The sequence below is a fragment of the Thalassophryne amazonica genome, chromosome 23 (assembly GCF_902500255.1).
Source record: "Thalassophryne amazonica chromosome 23, fThaAma1.1, whole genome shotgun sequence".
Taxonomy (NCBI): domain Eukaryota; kingdom Metazoa; phylum Chordata; class Actinopteri; order Batrachoidiformes; family Batrachoididae; genus Thalassophryne; species Thalassophryne amazonica.
The window spans coordinates 30,740,203-30,755,829 of record NC_047125.1 but is presented as its reverse complement, the minus strand read 5'-3'; the positions used below and the strand labels follow the sequence as shown (position 1 = coordinate 30,755,829).

Below are 15,627 nucleotides of genomic sequence, written 5' to 3'. Positions count from 1 at the left end.
TAGATCTTTGAGTTCATCTCATACAAAATGGGAGCAAAACCAAAAGTGTTGCGTTTATATTTTTGTTGAGTATATATGCCGTGTTTGTTTTTTATAAGCTTGGGAGGTGCTGTGACTTATATGTCAACGTGACTTGTATACCAACAAAACAAAACAAAACACCCCAATATGCTCATGTCTTCAATCATTGTACAAACTCTATTACTGTTGATAACACGTTTTAATGATGATCGCTCTTATTAGACGGTCCTGATTACGTCTCTGTTGACTTGGGAGGAGGAAGATGGTAGCGTGGAGAGTGGTCGACTTTTCTCCGCTCTGCACCACTGCACTTATATTTCCTACATTATTGTTGTGGGATCATCCAAACTGGGGTTTGTTATTGGTTCTGTGCTGTTTCGGGTCTTATCTGTTATGTGCGTCTCTGTTCCTCCTGCCTTGTGTCTGCGTTTGTGTGGGTGTGTCCCGGCTGTCAGTGTGTGTATGTGTGTTCGCTCCTGCATGTGTCCCGTTTCGTCCACTGTGTGTATGCGGCCGTTTCCTGTTGTCTGTCTCCTCCGTTCGTGCTTCTTCCTTATTTTTTGTGTTGTTCGTTTTTCAGTGTGATCTGTTATCTGGTTTTGTATATAGCCTATGTTTTCTTTGTACGCTTATTATTGCCGGGTTGATTTTTGCTCCCTGTTCGTTTGTGGAATTATTGATTTATGGTGTTGTCCACATTTGTCTTTTGGTTTATTTGATCATTGTTATCATTGATTTTATTTATCGTGCTGTCCTTTAGTTCTCTCCTCTCGGTTGTTGGTCAAGATTGGTAACACTATTTGTTTGTTCTATCAGATTATTTCAGGTGTAGCCTTAGTTCCGGTTTCCACACCTGTCATGTGTCTTGTCTAATTAGTATTTGTGTATTTAAGTCTGCACCTGTTCCCTGGTTATTCACGGATTCCTACATTTTGTCTTGTGTTCCTTGGTTCCTGCCTCACCGTGGTTGTAAGTACTCTGCCTTCTAGCTGTTGTGTCAGTAGATATGATTATGTTTTCATTCCTTTAGTTTTTTTCATGTCACCTGTCATTTTTTGCATGTGGATTTTTGGAGTGTCTGGTTATTTCCTGCCTTTTGCTCTCGGGCTGTCCCCTCACTGGTTGAGACTGTGTCTTCGCGTTTTTGGTTTTGCAACTCATGTGATCAGTTTTGGTGCCTGTGCATTCGCTTAATAAATCACCTTTATTAAAGTACTCCTCCCGTCTCGGCTGCTCTGCATATTGGGGTTCTCTTTGTGACTGTGATGACTAATCGTAACAATTACTCTGCCAAATTCGGCATCCATGACAATTTTCATGTCAGGCATTTCAATATGAGCATTGATGACTATTGTTTGAGATGCCAGGATAAGATGCCACCAAAAGATACTAGAAAATCGACACCAAGATGAGCAGACCAGAAGCTACTGCTAGCTTGCCCAACTTTTCCTGAGTGGAGGATGAGCGTTAACCGCTAATAGCCAACTGAGGATGTACTTGACCCGGCTTTTCGTCAAGCTATTCAGGAAATAACGGCAAACATGACCAGGGTGATTGATCAGAAGCTGGGGCCATTATCCCAAACGCTACAGGCCCGTGCTCAGCAGCTGGAAAAAATTGAGGAGAGAACCGCCGAGGCAGAAAACGGGATCTCTGTGGCTGAACACGCCTCTGAGATGGCAGAGATACGGATCCAGGTGCTTGAGACCCAAATACAAAGCATGGCCGAGCATATCAACTATCTCAGGAACAGAGGAAGAAGAAAAGTGATACGGGTTATTGGCTTACCAGAAGACACGGAGGGTAGCAACCCCATAAAGGTCTGTGAGAGTTGGATACCCAGCCTGCTCGGGCTGGAAGCGAAAGCTGGCTGCATGAAAACTGAAAGAGCTCACCGCACTCTAGCTCCTCCTAATTAGGTTTCATAACTTTGCTGACTAACAGAGTGATGGATGCTGCACGATGCAGCGGGACCGTGAGGTCCCAGGAGTCCAACATCATGTTTTTCCAGGATCTGTCAGCTGTGGTTCTGTGCAAACAAAAAGGTTTTGATGATGTGAAGAAACGCCTACGGGATCTTGGAGCTAAATACATGATGCTCTACTCGGCCAGTTTGAAAATAATCCATGGTGGGGAAACCAGGAGCTTTGATTCCCTGGTTAAACACACAGCTTTTGTTGGCACTCTCAGACAATCAACACGTGAGCCACCAGCCGATTTGTTTATGTTTGTGGGCAGATTCAGGTGCGAATCATTTCTAAATGTGAACAAACTGAACACAAAAATGTTCATCTCTGCCCTAAAATCCTATGTTCACGGTGACCATGGGTGGCTGATAACAAGTTGGATAAATTAACAGTTCAGAAAGTATTTTAATTTGCTTTTTTGTGATGGGAGGAGGATTTTCTCTGTTTTTTAATTTTCATTGGACTGGTCATTCTGGTTCTTGCCTAAGGGTGGATATTAATATCATTCAGGTGGTTTTATCTGAGCTTGGAACTGTAAGAGACGTTAGTCAGGTTAGTGTCCAGTTATGGTAATCCCCTCGTTAGCACTTGGGGAAGCTCCCCCCGGCAGTGCTGTCGGCACATTTGTTATTTGTAATGTATGTTGTCTGTTTTTTGTCTTTCAGTTGGGTTACAATCAGGTACTAAATCAACGTAGAGATTTCAATACATTTGAGAGCATAAATATTTATCAAAAAGTGTTATGACCCGTGACATATTGAGACTATGCACATGGAATATTAAAGAAACCAAACTGACAAAAATAGTTAACTTTAAAAAAAGGAAAAGACTGACTATGTTGCAAGAAACACACCTGAATGATGAAGAGCATTTAAAGTTTTAACAGTGCGGCTTTGATCAAGTTTATTTCTCATCTTTTACCACCAAAAGCAGAGGGGCGGCAATAGCCATTAGGAAAAACTTACCAGTCAAAGTATTAAAGACAAATATGGCCGGTTTGTACTTATTGCAGCCTCCTTACACAGAGAGGACTTTTTCGACTGAGGAATTTGCACAGTTATCTGGTCTTGTGGGAAACACTATTGCAGGAGGTGACTTTAACTGTCTTATGAACCCTTTGATGGATAGGTTTCCTTTAGGTACCTTATCCCCATCAAAACAGTCAAAACAAACCACTGGTCTCTGCGAGGACTTTGGATATGTGGACGTTTGGAGGACACTTCACCCTACAGATAAAGAATAAACCTTTGTTTCTAACCCTAACAAATGTTACACAAGAATCAATTACTTTTTCTTGCCCCCAGTCAGCTTGTAGAATCTGTTGTCTCCTGCTCCAGTGGAAACATTATAAAATCAGACCACACGGCTGTGTACATGGACACCACATAAAGAAAAAAATTCTCCAAAAAACCCCCCACGAGCTGGAGAATGAACACCTCAATTTTAAAAGATCACAAATTCATATCATATTTCACTACAGAATTAGGCATTTCCACTTCATTAACTCCCCTTCTGTTAATAATTTGGAGACCTCCAAGGCCTGTGCCAGGGGGTTTATCATATCCTATACTGCTATCAAAAGACATAAAAAGGTACAATAAGCTTTACTGAAAACAAGGTTACGTATATCAGAGAGGGAATATGTCAAGAAACCCAAAGCAGCTAAATGGAAGGAAATTGCTGCTCTTCGCTCTACGTTAGACTCCCTGTTCACAAAGAAAGCAGGGGAAAAATTAGGATATGCAAAACAAAGATTAACTGAACATGGGGACAAACCAGAAAGATATTTAGCCAATTTAACTCAAAAGCAAAGGACTTCTGAAATTACTGAGTTGATCTTAAATGGGTCAGAGACTTAATTGTCAGATTCTACACTAATTAAAGACAGTTTTAGTAATTTTTTATACAAAATGATATCAGTCGGAACAAGCTAGTAATGCTAAAACACCAATGGAAGCTTTCTTTTCTGAACTTGATCTCCCGACAATATCACAGGATTAGAAATGTAAATTAAACAGCCTGATTTCAGTGGCAGTGATGGTCTCCGCAGAGAGTTCTATAAAGAATTTCAACGTCTTCTATTAGAGCCTGTTCAATGAGTGTGTTAATGTACTCGGACCCAAGAATTCTTTGGGTGTGTGTGTGTGTGTGTGTGTGTGTGTGTGTGTGTGTGTGTGTGTGTGTGTGTGTGTGTGTGTGTGTGTGTGTGTGTGTGTGTGTGTGTGTGTGTTGTCTCAGTTTCAGCTCTGACCACAGTGAGTGATGTCTCAGTGTGGGAGCTTCACTCTGTGATTGACGGCTGCCTCAGTGGTGACACTCCACCAGTCATGGGTGATTCCAAAGTGTCCAGTGGCACTGTCAGTGTTGGATGATATTGGTTCCCGTGGATTTTCTAGCTGTGGTGGCAATGGCTCAGTGCTTTTTGACTTTGCTAAAGAGTCACAGCCTATGATTAGCTGGGCCTAGTTCTGAATGTCAAATATGGCATTGCAGTTTAAGAGACTGGCCAAGTTCTTGTGGGAAAACACAAGAACTGCGGCGATGTGTGGCAGCGGTGCATACTCCGAGACCGGACCCAGCTCGATCACGAGATGCTGAGCTGTAATTACGAGATGTCAAGTCGTAATTAAGAGACAGTGAGTTATAAGACTATGAAACAACATGTTGAGCAGTAATTAAAAGATGCTGAGTCGTAGTTGTGAGCAGCTGAGTTGTGCTTCTGTGGTACTGAGTTACAACAAGTCTCCAAGTAATAATTATGAGTTGCTGCCTGTCATAAATATGAGATTCTGAGCCACAAATATGAGAAACAGAGTCGGAACGCCAAGATGCTGAGTCACACTAAAAGGATGACGTCACGATTTCTGGATGGATGGAAAAAGTCACAATTCCAAGATGTCAAGTAATAAAGCTATTAGAATGATGAGAACAATGACCCCACATCATTTTCGGAGAAAAGGAACTTCCTGAATATTTTTCTTTTTAAAATGAGGTAAAAGAATGACCTTTGCAGGGGAACAAAGGTCCAAAGTCTTTAGGGTCCTGGTGCTCCCTGTCTCACTGTGTGGTTGTGAGCAGTGACCTCAGCAGATGACTGGACATCTTTGATTGTAGGTCTCTTCAGAGGATCCTGTGGCCCCACTTGAATGATTGGTTTCTCAGAGAGACTCAGTCACTTGCATCACAAGGGAACTTCAGCTGTGACATTATGGACATGTGGTGTGCTTCTCTGTGCGTAATCCAGCACACGGGTGCCTCAGTGTCGAGGACCCCAGTGGCTGGACAAAACCAAGGACATCTAGATGCTTTCAAAAGGTGGTGATGGACTGATCATCTGCATAGGTGGTTGAAACCAGGAGCCAAGGCTGCTCCATAGTGTGATGATGCGGCAAGACCTGACACCAAACTATGGGCAGACCTGAACCCTGTTCAATGAGAAGAAACGGGTTTCCACATGCAGGACAACCCCAGTCTTATTTATCGGTTTTCCTCTCAAACCTCAAATCATTTTATTCAAACCAGAAATGCTCCTCGTCTTTCTAAACAGAGCCTTCTTTCTCGTCCCCTGTTTGAAGCCGTTTGCTTTGGAAGCAGCATTTGAAAAGGACAGTCGGAGGACAAACAAGCACATTAAAGAGAGCTGGTTCTGTAATTGCTTGGCCTCTGACCCAGGAGAAAGCTGAGGCCTGCAGTGCAATGTGGAAGTCCTCCTCCTCCTCCTCCATGTTTCTTTGCTAAACTCAAAAGTTGGTTTATTAGTACTTGAGCTGAGGTTGAAGAGTGCACATTTCAGCCTATAAAACAAAACATGAAAGAAGATGAAAAGCTTTGTGGAGCTGAGGTGGACTGCAGAGGTAAAACTCTGTCCCATCACCGCTCTCAACACATATAAACAACTCATCCACTGCGATGATCAGTGCACCACTAGGGGGCTTTAATTTAGTGATTTAACCCAACACGGAAAAAAAAAAAAACCCTCAATATACAGCCTGCAGAGTAAAAAGCCCCCCTCGGGTGCAGAATCCTGATATATATATATTTATTTATTGTGCTGCTCTTGTTCATTTGCCATCTGAATCACTTGGAAATTACAGTGCAGAATGTCAAAGAAGGAATATTCTCATTTCAATAACTGCACAGAAAAATGTTTTGAAATGTTGATGGGGTGCACGCTGCAGAGTGCCTTAACAGCTGGTGAGGGGGCGGGTGCCCGAATCATGGTAGAACTCTGCAGTGAGAATTGTTTAAATCTGCACAACTGGAATATGTAATTCAATCAATCAATGGCACCACCACTACCGGTTTTCTTCTACTTGGAGCCGTTTGGGGAGCTGAAACTCTCCGAATGAGGCACATTTGTGTATAAAAATGATTTGGCCAACGCCTCGTTTTCCGTGCTACATAAGATACAAAGCAGCACAAAAGTGGTTTCCTGCTGATGCGGTTGTCATTTTTATGTCCATGTTGTATGAAAAGCAAATGCATTTGCACTCATTTGTACACCCATGTGTTAGTCATAAACTGAGGCGTGGTCAGGTTTATCGTTGGTGCATTGCTGTTGTAAGGTAACAGAAGTTGATTGCACCATAGACCGCCAGATCCTGGTCTAAAGTCAAGTGCTGCATTTTACTGTTATCTGTGCAATATTCAGACACGTTGCACACATTTTCTTCTTCTCAGAGTTTGCTGGTGGGGAGTACAAAGACTGGGCTGGCCATTGCAGGGGCTCCCCATAGATTAGGAGATGGGAGAGGAGATCTTGAAAGAACGATGTACACAACAGCTTTATCCCAAAGAGCTGTGGTGGTTGCTGCTCCTGTAAATTATATACTGCATTGTTGACTTTGATCATTTGCACACAGATCCTATCCCTTGCCAGAAAACCTCTCAGTTCTGTCACCTACTGATTCCACCATCTAAATACGGTGCATCCAGAAAGTAATCACAGCGCTTCACTTTTTCACATTTTGTTATGTTACAGCCTTATTCCAAAATGGAGTAAATTCATTTCCCCCCAGAATTCTTCTCACAACACCCCATAATGACAACATGAATAAAGTTTTCTGAAATGTTTGCAAATTTATTAAAATTAAAAAACTAAGAAATTACATCTACATAAGTACTCACACCCTTTGCTCAATAGTTTGTTGATACACCTTTGGCAGCAGTTAGGTGAAGGACGTAGATAACAAGTGTTCCTACAACCTCCAAAATGAGAAAAAGGATTATGTGAATAACTTGAAAGTGTATTTTTTCAGCCCACGTGAGTACCACATACAATCTTCTTATTGAGATACTAAAAGAATCCAAAACCTGAAACAAAGCTGTCAGGTACCTGCTACCAGCCTGCAGGGGGCGCAGCCCTCTGACCTCTTGTTAACCCTTCACAGCTGGCTGAGTTTCTTAAACCAGCACAAATATAAAGCCTTTGATCACACACGTTCACACTTTGTTCGACGGCCTTTTTGCTTCCGTGGAAACAAAATGTCATGATTTTCTGCTTTGCGCAAGAATGATACACTTTAGTGCCACACAGAGTACAAAGTGACAGCACGCTGAAAAGGAGATATTGACACGATGGTGTAGAAACCCCTCGTGTCTCTAATGCTGAAGAATTTATCTAGTTACTCACCTTTTATAAACATTCTAACTTGTCCTGCTCAGTTATTGCTGGTGCTGATTATCTCCTGGATTCCCCATTATTACCACAACACACAGCAATCATCATAAGAATTGTACATCAGTATTCACACCCTTTGCTCAACACTTTGTTGATGCACCTTTGGCAGCATTTACAGCCTCCAGTCTTCTTGAATATGATGCCACAAGCTTGGTGCACCTATCATTGGGCAGTTTTGTCCATTCCTCTTTGCAGCACCTCTCACGCTCCATCAGGTTGGATGTGGAGCGTCGGTGCACAGCCATTTTCAGATCTCTCCAGAGATGTTCAATCAGATTCAGGTCTGGACTCTGGCTGGGCCACTCAAGGACATTCATAGAGTTGTCCTGAAGCCACTCCTTTGATATCTTGGCTGTGTGCTCAGGGTCATTATCTTTCCCTCAATCCTGACTAGTCTCCCAGTTCCTGCTGCTGAAACACATCCCCACTGTTGTGTGGGCCGCCAGAAGAGGAGGTACTGCTGGCCCACCACCAGAGGGCGCCCTGCCTGAAGTGCGGGCTTCAGGCACGAGAGGGCGCTGCCGCCACGGACACAGCCGGGAGTGACAGCTGTTACTCATTACTTCCTGACAGCTGTCACTCATTCTTCATCATCTCACTCCATAAAACCCAGACGTCATCTCCACCTCATCGCCGAGATATCGTACTTCATTAAAGGTAATATCCTCAGCCGTTTTGTGTTACAATATATCTGTATATTGTGAGTGTTTGCAGGAGTACCGGTTCCTCTTTCTGTGGAAGCTGAGTGAGTGCAGGACAGCACTCTTTTCCCCTGAGGAATCACTGCGGTACTCATCACATATTGAGTGAGAGGTGGAGGTGGCATTCCCACCGTTGTTGTTACTGGGTGTACACACACCCACACTTGACTGTCTTTGTTCTCGCCAGCAGTACCAGATCCGACAGTCGGAGACGGTGATCACCTGGGAATTCGGGACTTGGCAGCTCCAGTATTCACCAGGTTCGGTGGTGGCGGAAATCGTGTGGTTCCGGCTCTTCTCAGGACAGACGTCTTCTATCCTCGGGCCTGCCCACACGTCACCTTTGTAATTTGACTGTAATCATATTCTGAGATTGTCTGTATAGTCGTTGTGCACATTTCACAACATTAAATTGTTACTTTTTGGCTCATCTATTGACCGTTCATTTGCGCCCCCTGTTGTGGGTCCGTGTCACTACACTTTCACAACAGGATATCTCGGTCAGCGTCATGGACTCCGAGGGGCGTCACCCGGCTGTTGAACGACCAATGGGAGAGCAGGGAGCGCAGGCGTCTGCAGGAGGCGTGATTGGTGAGCTGCAGCACATTCTCACCGCCTTTACGGCTCGGTTGGATCAAATGACTGAGCAAAACATCCTCCTGAACCGCAGGGTGGAGGCTCTCTCCGCACAGATGGCGGCGAGCGCTCAGGGCGCTGCTGCAGCTCGTCCTCCTGCCGACCCTGTGCAGGATATGAACGTTCCAGTGGTGGTTCAACAACCCCTCCCACCATCCCCTGAAGCATACATAAGCCCTCCTGAGCCGTACGGAGGTTGTGTGGAGACGTGCGCGGACTTTCTTATGCAGTGTTCGCTCGTCTTCGCACAACGTCCCGTCATGTACGCGTCAGATGCTAGTAAAATAGTTCATGTGATTGCTCTGCTTCGGGGTAAAGCACGCGCCTGGGCTACGGCGCTCTGGGAACAGAATTCACGGTTGTTATCAGCATACACTGGGTTTGTGGGGGAGTTCAGAACAGTGTTTGATCACCCTAACAGAGGAGAGACCGCTTCAACTGTGCTGCTGTCAATGAGACAGGGACACGAGAGCGCAGCCGCTTATGCAGTCAACTTCCGCATCGCGGCTGCGAGGTCCGGCTGGAATAACGTTGCGCTCCGTGCCGCCTTCGTAAACGGACTGTCGTTGGTTCTGAAGGAGCAGCTGGTAGCTAAGGAGGAACCGCGGGATTTAGATGGGCTTATCGATCTCGTTATACGGTTAGACAATCGGTTGGAGGAACGCCGTCGGGAGTGAGGCGAAGGACGTGACCGGATACGCGCCGCCCCTCTCCCTTCCGGGTTCGAAAAGGGGCCGCCCTCCCCACGCTCCACAGCCGCAGCGCTTTGTGGGGCAACAGCTCCCCCTGCTGACGTTGTTAGGGAAATGCACAGGGCCAAGATGAGGAGGCTGATCCGCGGGGAGTGTTTTCTCTGCAGCTCAAAGGAGCACATACAGAAAAACTGCCCCAAACGGCCAAAACGACAACACTCGCCCTTAGAGACTGGGCTAAGGGGGGGTCAAAACATTCAAGTGAGACACACACAGATTGCCACACGACTCCCAGTCACAATCCTGAGCGGGGATTTAACCCTTCAAGCCCCAGCACTGGTGGACACGGGGTCAGAAGGGAATCTGCTAGACAGCAGATGGGCAAGGGAGGTAGGGCTCCCTCTGGTGGCGCTTCCTTCGCCATTGCAGGTGCGGGCACTAGATGGCACCCTCCTCCCTTTACTCACACACAAGACACAACCAGTAACTCTGGTGGTGTCTGGAAACCATCGGGAGGAGATTGAGTTTTTTGTAGCTCCTTCTACCTCCCGCGTGATTTTGGGCATCCCATGGATGTTGAAGCACAATCCCTGGATTGATTGGCCGTCTGGGGTGGTGGTTCAGTGGAGCGAAACCTGCCATCGGGTGTGTTTAGGATCCTCGGTTCCTCCCGGTTTACAGGCTAAGGAGGAGGTCAAAGTCCCTCCCAATCTGACGGCAGTGCCGGTTGAGTACCACGATCTTGCTGACGTCTTCAGCAAGGATCTGGCACTCACCCTTCCCCCACACCGTCCATACGATTGTGACATTGATTTGGTTCCAGGCGCTGAGTTCCCGTCCAGCAGGCTGTACAACCTCTCACGACCTGAGCGCGAATCAATGGAGACCTACATCCGGGACTCATTAGCTGCCGGGCTGATCCGGAACTCCACCTCCCCGATGGGGGCAGGTTTCTTCTTTGTGGGCAAGAAAGATGGCGGACTCCGTCCATGCATTGATTACAGGGGGCTGAATGAGATTACGGTTCGCAATCGATACCCGTTGCCATTGTTGGATTCCGTGTTCACCCCCCTGCATGGAGCCAAAATCTTTATTAAGCTGGATCTTAGAAATGCGTATCACCTGGTTCGGATCCGGAAGGGAGACGAATGGAAGACGGCATTTAACACCCCGTTAGGTCATTTTGAGTACCTGGTCATGCCGTTCGGCCTCACCAACGCCCCCGCGACGTTCCAAGCCTTGGTTAACGACGTCTTGCGGGACTTCCTGCACCGATTCGTCTTCGTATATCTGGACGATATTCTCATCTTTTCTCCGGATCCTGAGACCCATGTCCAGCATGTACGTCAGGTCCTGCAGCAGTTGTTGGAGAACCGACTGTTTGTGAAGGGCGAGAAGTGCGAGTTTCACTGCACGTCTTTGTCCTTCCTGGGGTTTATCATCTCCTCTAACTTCGTCGCCCCTGATCCGGCCAAGGTTGCGGCGGTGAGAGATTGGCCCCAACCAACAAGCCGTAGGAAGCTGCAACAGTTCCTCGGCTTCTCTAATTTCTATAGGAGGTTCATTAAGGGCTACAGTCAGGTAGTTAGCCCCCTGACAGCCCTGACCTCTCCAAAAGTCCCCTTCACCTGGTCGGATCAGTGCGAAGCCGCGTTCAAGGAGTTGAAACGACGGTTCTCTACTGCGCCAGTTTTGGTGCAGCCCGACCCTAGCCGCCGGTTCATGGTTGAAGTGGACGCCTCTGACTCAGGGATAGGAGCTGTGCTGTCCCAGAGCGGAGAGCCTGATAAGGTTCTTCACCCGTGTGCCTACCTTTCACGCAGGTTGACCCCGGCTGAACGGAACTATGACGTCGGCAATCGAGAACTCCTTGCGGTGAAAGAGGCTCTTGAGGAGTGGAGACACCTGTTGGAGGGAGCGTCTGTGCCGTTCACGGTTTTCACTGACCATCGGAACCTGGAGTATATCAGGACCGCCAAGCGGATGAACCCCAGGCAAGCCCGCTGGTGACTGTTCTTCGGGCGTTTTGACTTCCGGATCACCTATCTCCCCGGGACCAAGAACCAGAGGTCGGATGCCTTGTCCCGGGTACACGAAGAGGAGGTCAAAACTGCACTGTCGGATCCACCGGAGCCCATCCTGCCGGAGTCCACTATCGTGGCCACCCTCACCTGGGACGTGGAGAAGACCGTCCGGGAGGCCCTGGCACGGAGCCCGGACCCAGGAACAGGTCTGAAGAACCGTTTATACGTCCCACCAGAGGCCAGAGCTGCAGTCTTGGACTTCTGTCATGGTTCCAAGCTCTCCTGTCATCCAGGGGTGCGAAGGACCATGGCAGTTGTCCGGCAGCGCTTCTGGTGGGCGTCTATGGAGGCTGACGTTCCGGGAGTATATCCAGGCCTGCACCACCTGTGCCAGGGGCAAGGCAGACCATAAAAGGTCCCAAGGACTTCTCCAGCCATTACCGGTGCCTCATCACCCCTGGTCCCACATCGGCCTGGATTTCGTCACGGGCCTCCCGCCGTCCCAGGGCAACACCACCATCTTCACGATAGTGGACCGATTCTCCAAGGCGGCCCACTTCGTGGCCCTCCCGAAGCTCCCAACAGCCCAGGAGACAGCAGACCTCCTGGTCCACCACGTCGTCCGTCTGCATGGGATACCCACCGACATCGTCTCTGACCGTGGTCCCCAGTTCTCCTCACAAGTCTGGAGGAGCTTCTGCAGGGAACTGGGGGCCACCGTGAGCCTCTCATCCGGGTACCATCCACAGACGAACGGACAGGCAGAGTGGGCCAACCAGGAACTGGAACAGACCCTCCGCTGCGTAACATCCGCGCACCCGACGGCCTGGAGTAATCATCTGGCCTGGATCGAGTATGCGCATAACAGCCAGGTGTCTTCTGCCACCGGCCTCTCCCCATTTGAGGTGTGTTTGGGGTACCAGCCCCCATTATTTCCCGTGGTGGAGGGAGAGGTTGGTGTGCCCTCGGTCCGGGCCCATCTTCGGAGGTGCCGTCGGGTGTGGCGCACCGCCCCTTCTGCCTTGTTGAAAGCCCGGTCGAGGGCCAAGACCCATGCAGACCGCCGGCGGTCCCCGGCCCCTGCATACCAGCCCGGGCAGGAGGTGTGGTTGTCAACGAAGGACATCCCCCTGCAAGTACAGTCTCCAAAATTGATGGACAGGTTCATCGGCCCCTTCCGTATCCTCAAAGTCCTCAGCCCTGCCGCGGTGAAGCTCCAGCTCCCAGCTTCACTGCGGATCCACCCGGTCTTCCATGTTTCCATGATCAAACCTCACCACACCTCACCCCTCTGTGCTCCCGGTCCGGCGCCGCCTCCTGCCCGATCATTGACGGGGAGCCGGCTTGGACAGTGCGCCGGCTCCTGGACGTCCGTCGAATGGGCCGGGGGTTCCAATATCTGGTGGACTGGGAAGGGTATGGACCCGAAGAACGCTCCTGAGTGAAGAGGAGCTTCATCCTGGATCCGGCCCTCCTGGCTGACTTCTACCGCCGACACCCCGACAAACCTGGGCAGGTGCCAGGAGGCGCCCGTTGAGGGGGGAGTCCTGTTGTGTGGGCCGCCAGAAGAGGAGGTACTGCTGGCCCACCACCAGAGGGCGCCCTGCCTGAAGTGCGGGCTTCAGGCACGAGAGGGTGCTGCCGCCACGGACACAGCCGGGAGTGTCAGCTGTTACTCATTACTTCCTGACAGCTGTCACTCATTCTTCATCATCTCACTCCATAAAACCCAGACGTCATCTCCACCTCATCGCCGAGATATCGTACTTCATTGAAGGTAATATCCTCAGCCGTTTTGTGTTACAATATATCTGTATATTGTGAGTGTTTGCAGGAGTACCGGTTCCTCTTTCTGTGGAAGCTGAGTGAGTGCAGGACGGCACTCTTTTCCCCTGAGGAATCACTGCGGTACTCATCACATATTGAGTGAGAGGTGGAGGTGGCATTCCCACCGTTGTTGTTACTGGGTGTACACACACCCACACTTGACTGTCTTTGTTCTCGCCAGCAGTACCAGATCCGACAGTCGGAGACGGTGATCACCTGGGAATTCGGGACTTGGCGGCTCCAGTATTCACCAGGTTCGGTGGTGGCGGAAATCGTGTGGTTCCGGCTCTTCTCAGGATAGACGTCTTCTATCCTCGGGCCTGCCCACACGTCACCTTTGTAATTTGACTGTAATCATATTCTGAGATTGTCTGTATATTCGTTGTGCACATTTCACAACATTAAATTGTTACTTTTTGGCTCATCTATTGACCGTTCATTTGCGCCCCCTGTTGTGGGTCCGTGTCACTACACTTTCACAACACCCACAGCATGATGCTGCCACCACCATGCTTCATGCTGTAAGGATGGTGCCTAGTTTCCTCCAAACATGACGCCTGCATTACAGATGCTGTGCACACAAGTCTTAAAGACAATGAGAGATGACATTCTGATCGATCATATTTATGCTACACCTGAAACACACCCATGATTAATTAGGAGGCAAAATATAATTGTTTGTGCTCATGTGAAGTTGGACATACCGTAGATGCACTTGCACCATGTGCTTTCTACCACGTGCTATCGTCAGGTTAGAGTTCATGGTGTTGTGAAAGCTGAGAAATTTTCTAACTGTAAAAGCTGGCAGATGAAATGCCATCTAATGTTTAAAACAAATATTGTAATGTTTTAAATTAGACTGACAAAAATGTCACACAATATTTTAGGACTACAATAAATATTGTACTTTTGAAATCAGATTGTAAGGATGTTATCTAAAGCGTACAACAAATTCTGTACCACTCAGAAAACATGGATCCAGGTGTCTTTCTGAACCTTCACCAAATGTGGTAAAACGACATTGTTAAAGATGCCCTCAAAAGTGCAGAGAAAATATTTTACTTTGTTTCATCAGGACTCACCATAGAGGATGTTGATGAGGGAGATCGGCATGACCAGAATCCCTACCAGCATGTCCGCCACAGCCAGGGACCTCAGGAAGAAGTTGGTGGCGTTTTGAAGTTTCTTCTCCAGCGAAACTGCCAGGATCACCAGGATGTTGCCACCGATAGTCAGTGCAATGATGACCAGTATCAGCAGAGCCGGCCAGTTTTTCTCTCCGATTACAGCTCTGGAAGCAGTTTGCTGGGAAATATTGGAGTCCAGGCCTGCACCACTGGCTGCTGCACCTCCACCACCGCTCCCAAACCCTATGCCCCATCCCAAGCTTTCATTAAGGTCCAGGGAGTTGTTGCTTGGCCAAGTCATTCGGGTCCCTACCTCCAGGGAGGAGGTTGTGGAACCAAAACCGCCAAGGAGAGCCCTCCCTGGGCCACCCATGCCAGACTGAGACCCTTGAGATTAGATGTTCAAATGGGGGGCAGCTACCTTGCTTGAAGCTCACCTTCTGTGGCGTGTTGCTGAAAATGGAATTCCACTATTAAATGAAAGGCTTGAACACATTCCAGAAGGAGCTGGCTGAGGGGAGAAGAGATGTCAGGAACAAAGTGGGGTTGGAAGGAAGGGGAAGGGAGGTGAGAGGCAAGGGGGAGAGGCAGGATGTAGTTTTAAATGTTCTGGATCATAGATTTCATTCCAAGTAATCTTCACTAGCTAAAACCTGCCTCAGGCCGCCCCCTGAGGTTGGAATGCACCATTTGCTGCCAATAAGTCATTGGTGAGGAGTTGGTGAGGTGTCTTGGGTTGCCTGCCCGTTTCACTCAAGTCCTGCTGCAACACAGAGCCCACGAGCTTCCACTTGAAAGCTCAAGACTGGATTTATTGTATCCATGGTGGCAGCTTTCTCCTGGTTAGTTTGTAGGAGCATCACTCAAACCTCCAGCTGTGGTTGGCTGCATCTACAGTGGAGGTGGTTTTTGGCCTTCAAATAATCTGGATGTTCTGTAAAAAACAAAAAGC

At 48.1% G+C, this 15,627-nt stretch overlaps 1 protein-coding gene across 1 annotated transcript in view; it reads right to left on the bottom strand.

The window, feature by feature from the left end:
* The window catches only part of htr2cl1 (5-hydroxytryptamine (serotonin) receptor 2C, G protein-coupled-like 1), a 39,485-nt gene extending 24,327 nt beyond the window's left edge, over window positions 1-15,158 (bottom strand). Inside the window, exon 1 of the mRNA XM_034164836.1 lies at window positions 14,631-15,158. Coding sequence (XP_034020727.1) covers window positions 14,631-15,048 — 418 coding nt within the window. The 5' untranslated portion in view covers window positions 15,049-15,158. The remainder of the gene's footprint in view (window positions 1-14,630) is intronic.
* Window positions 15,159-15,627: the final 469 nt, after the last annotated feature.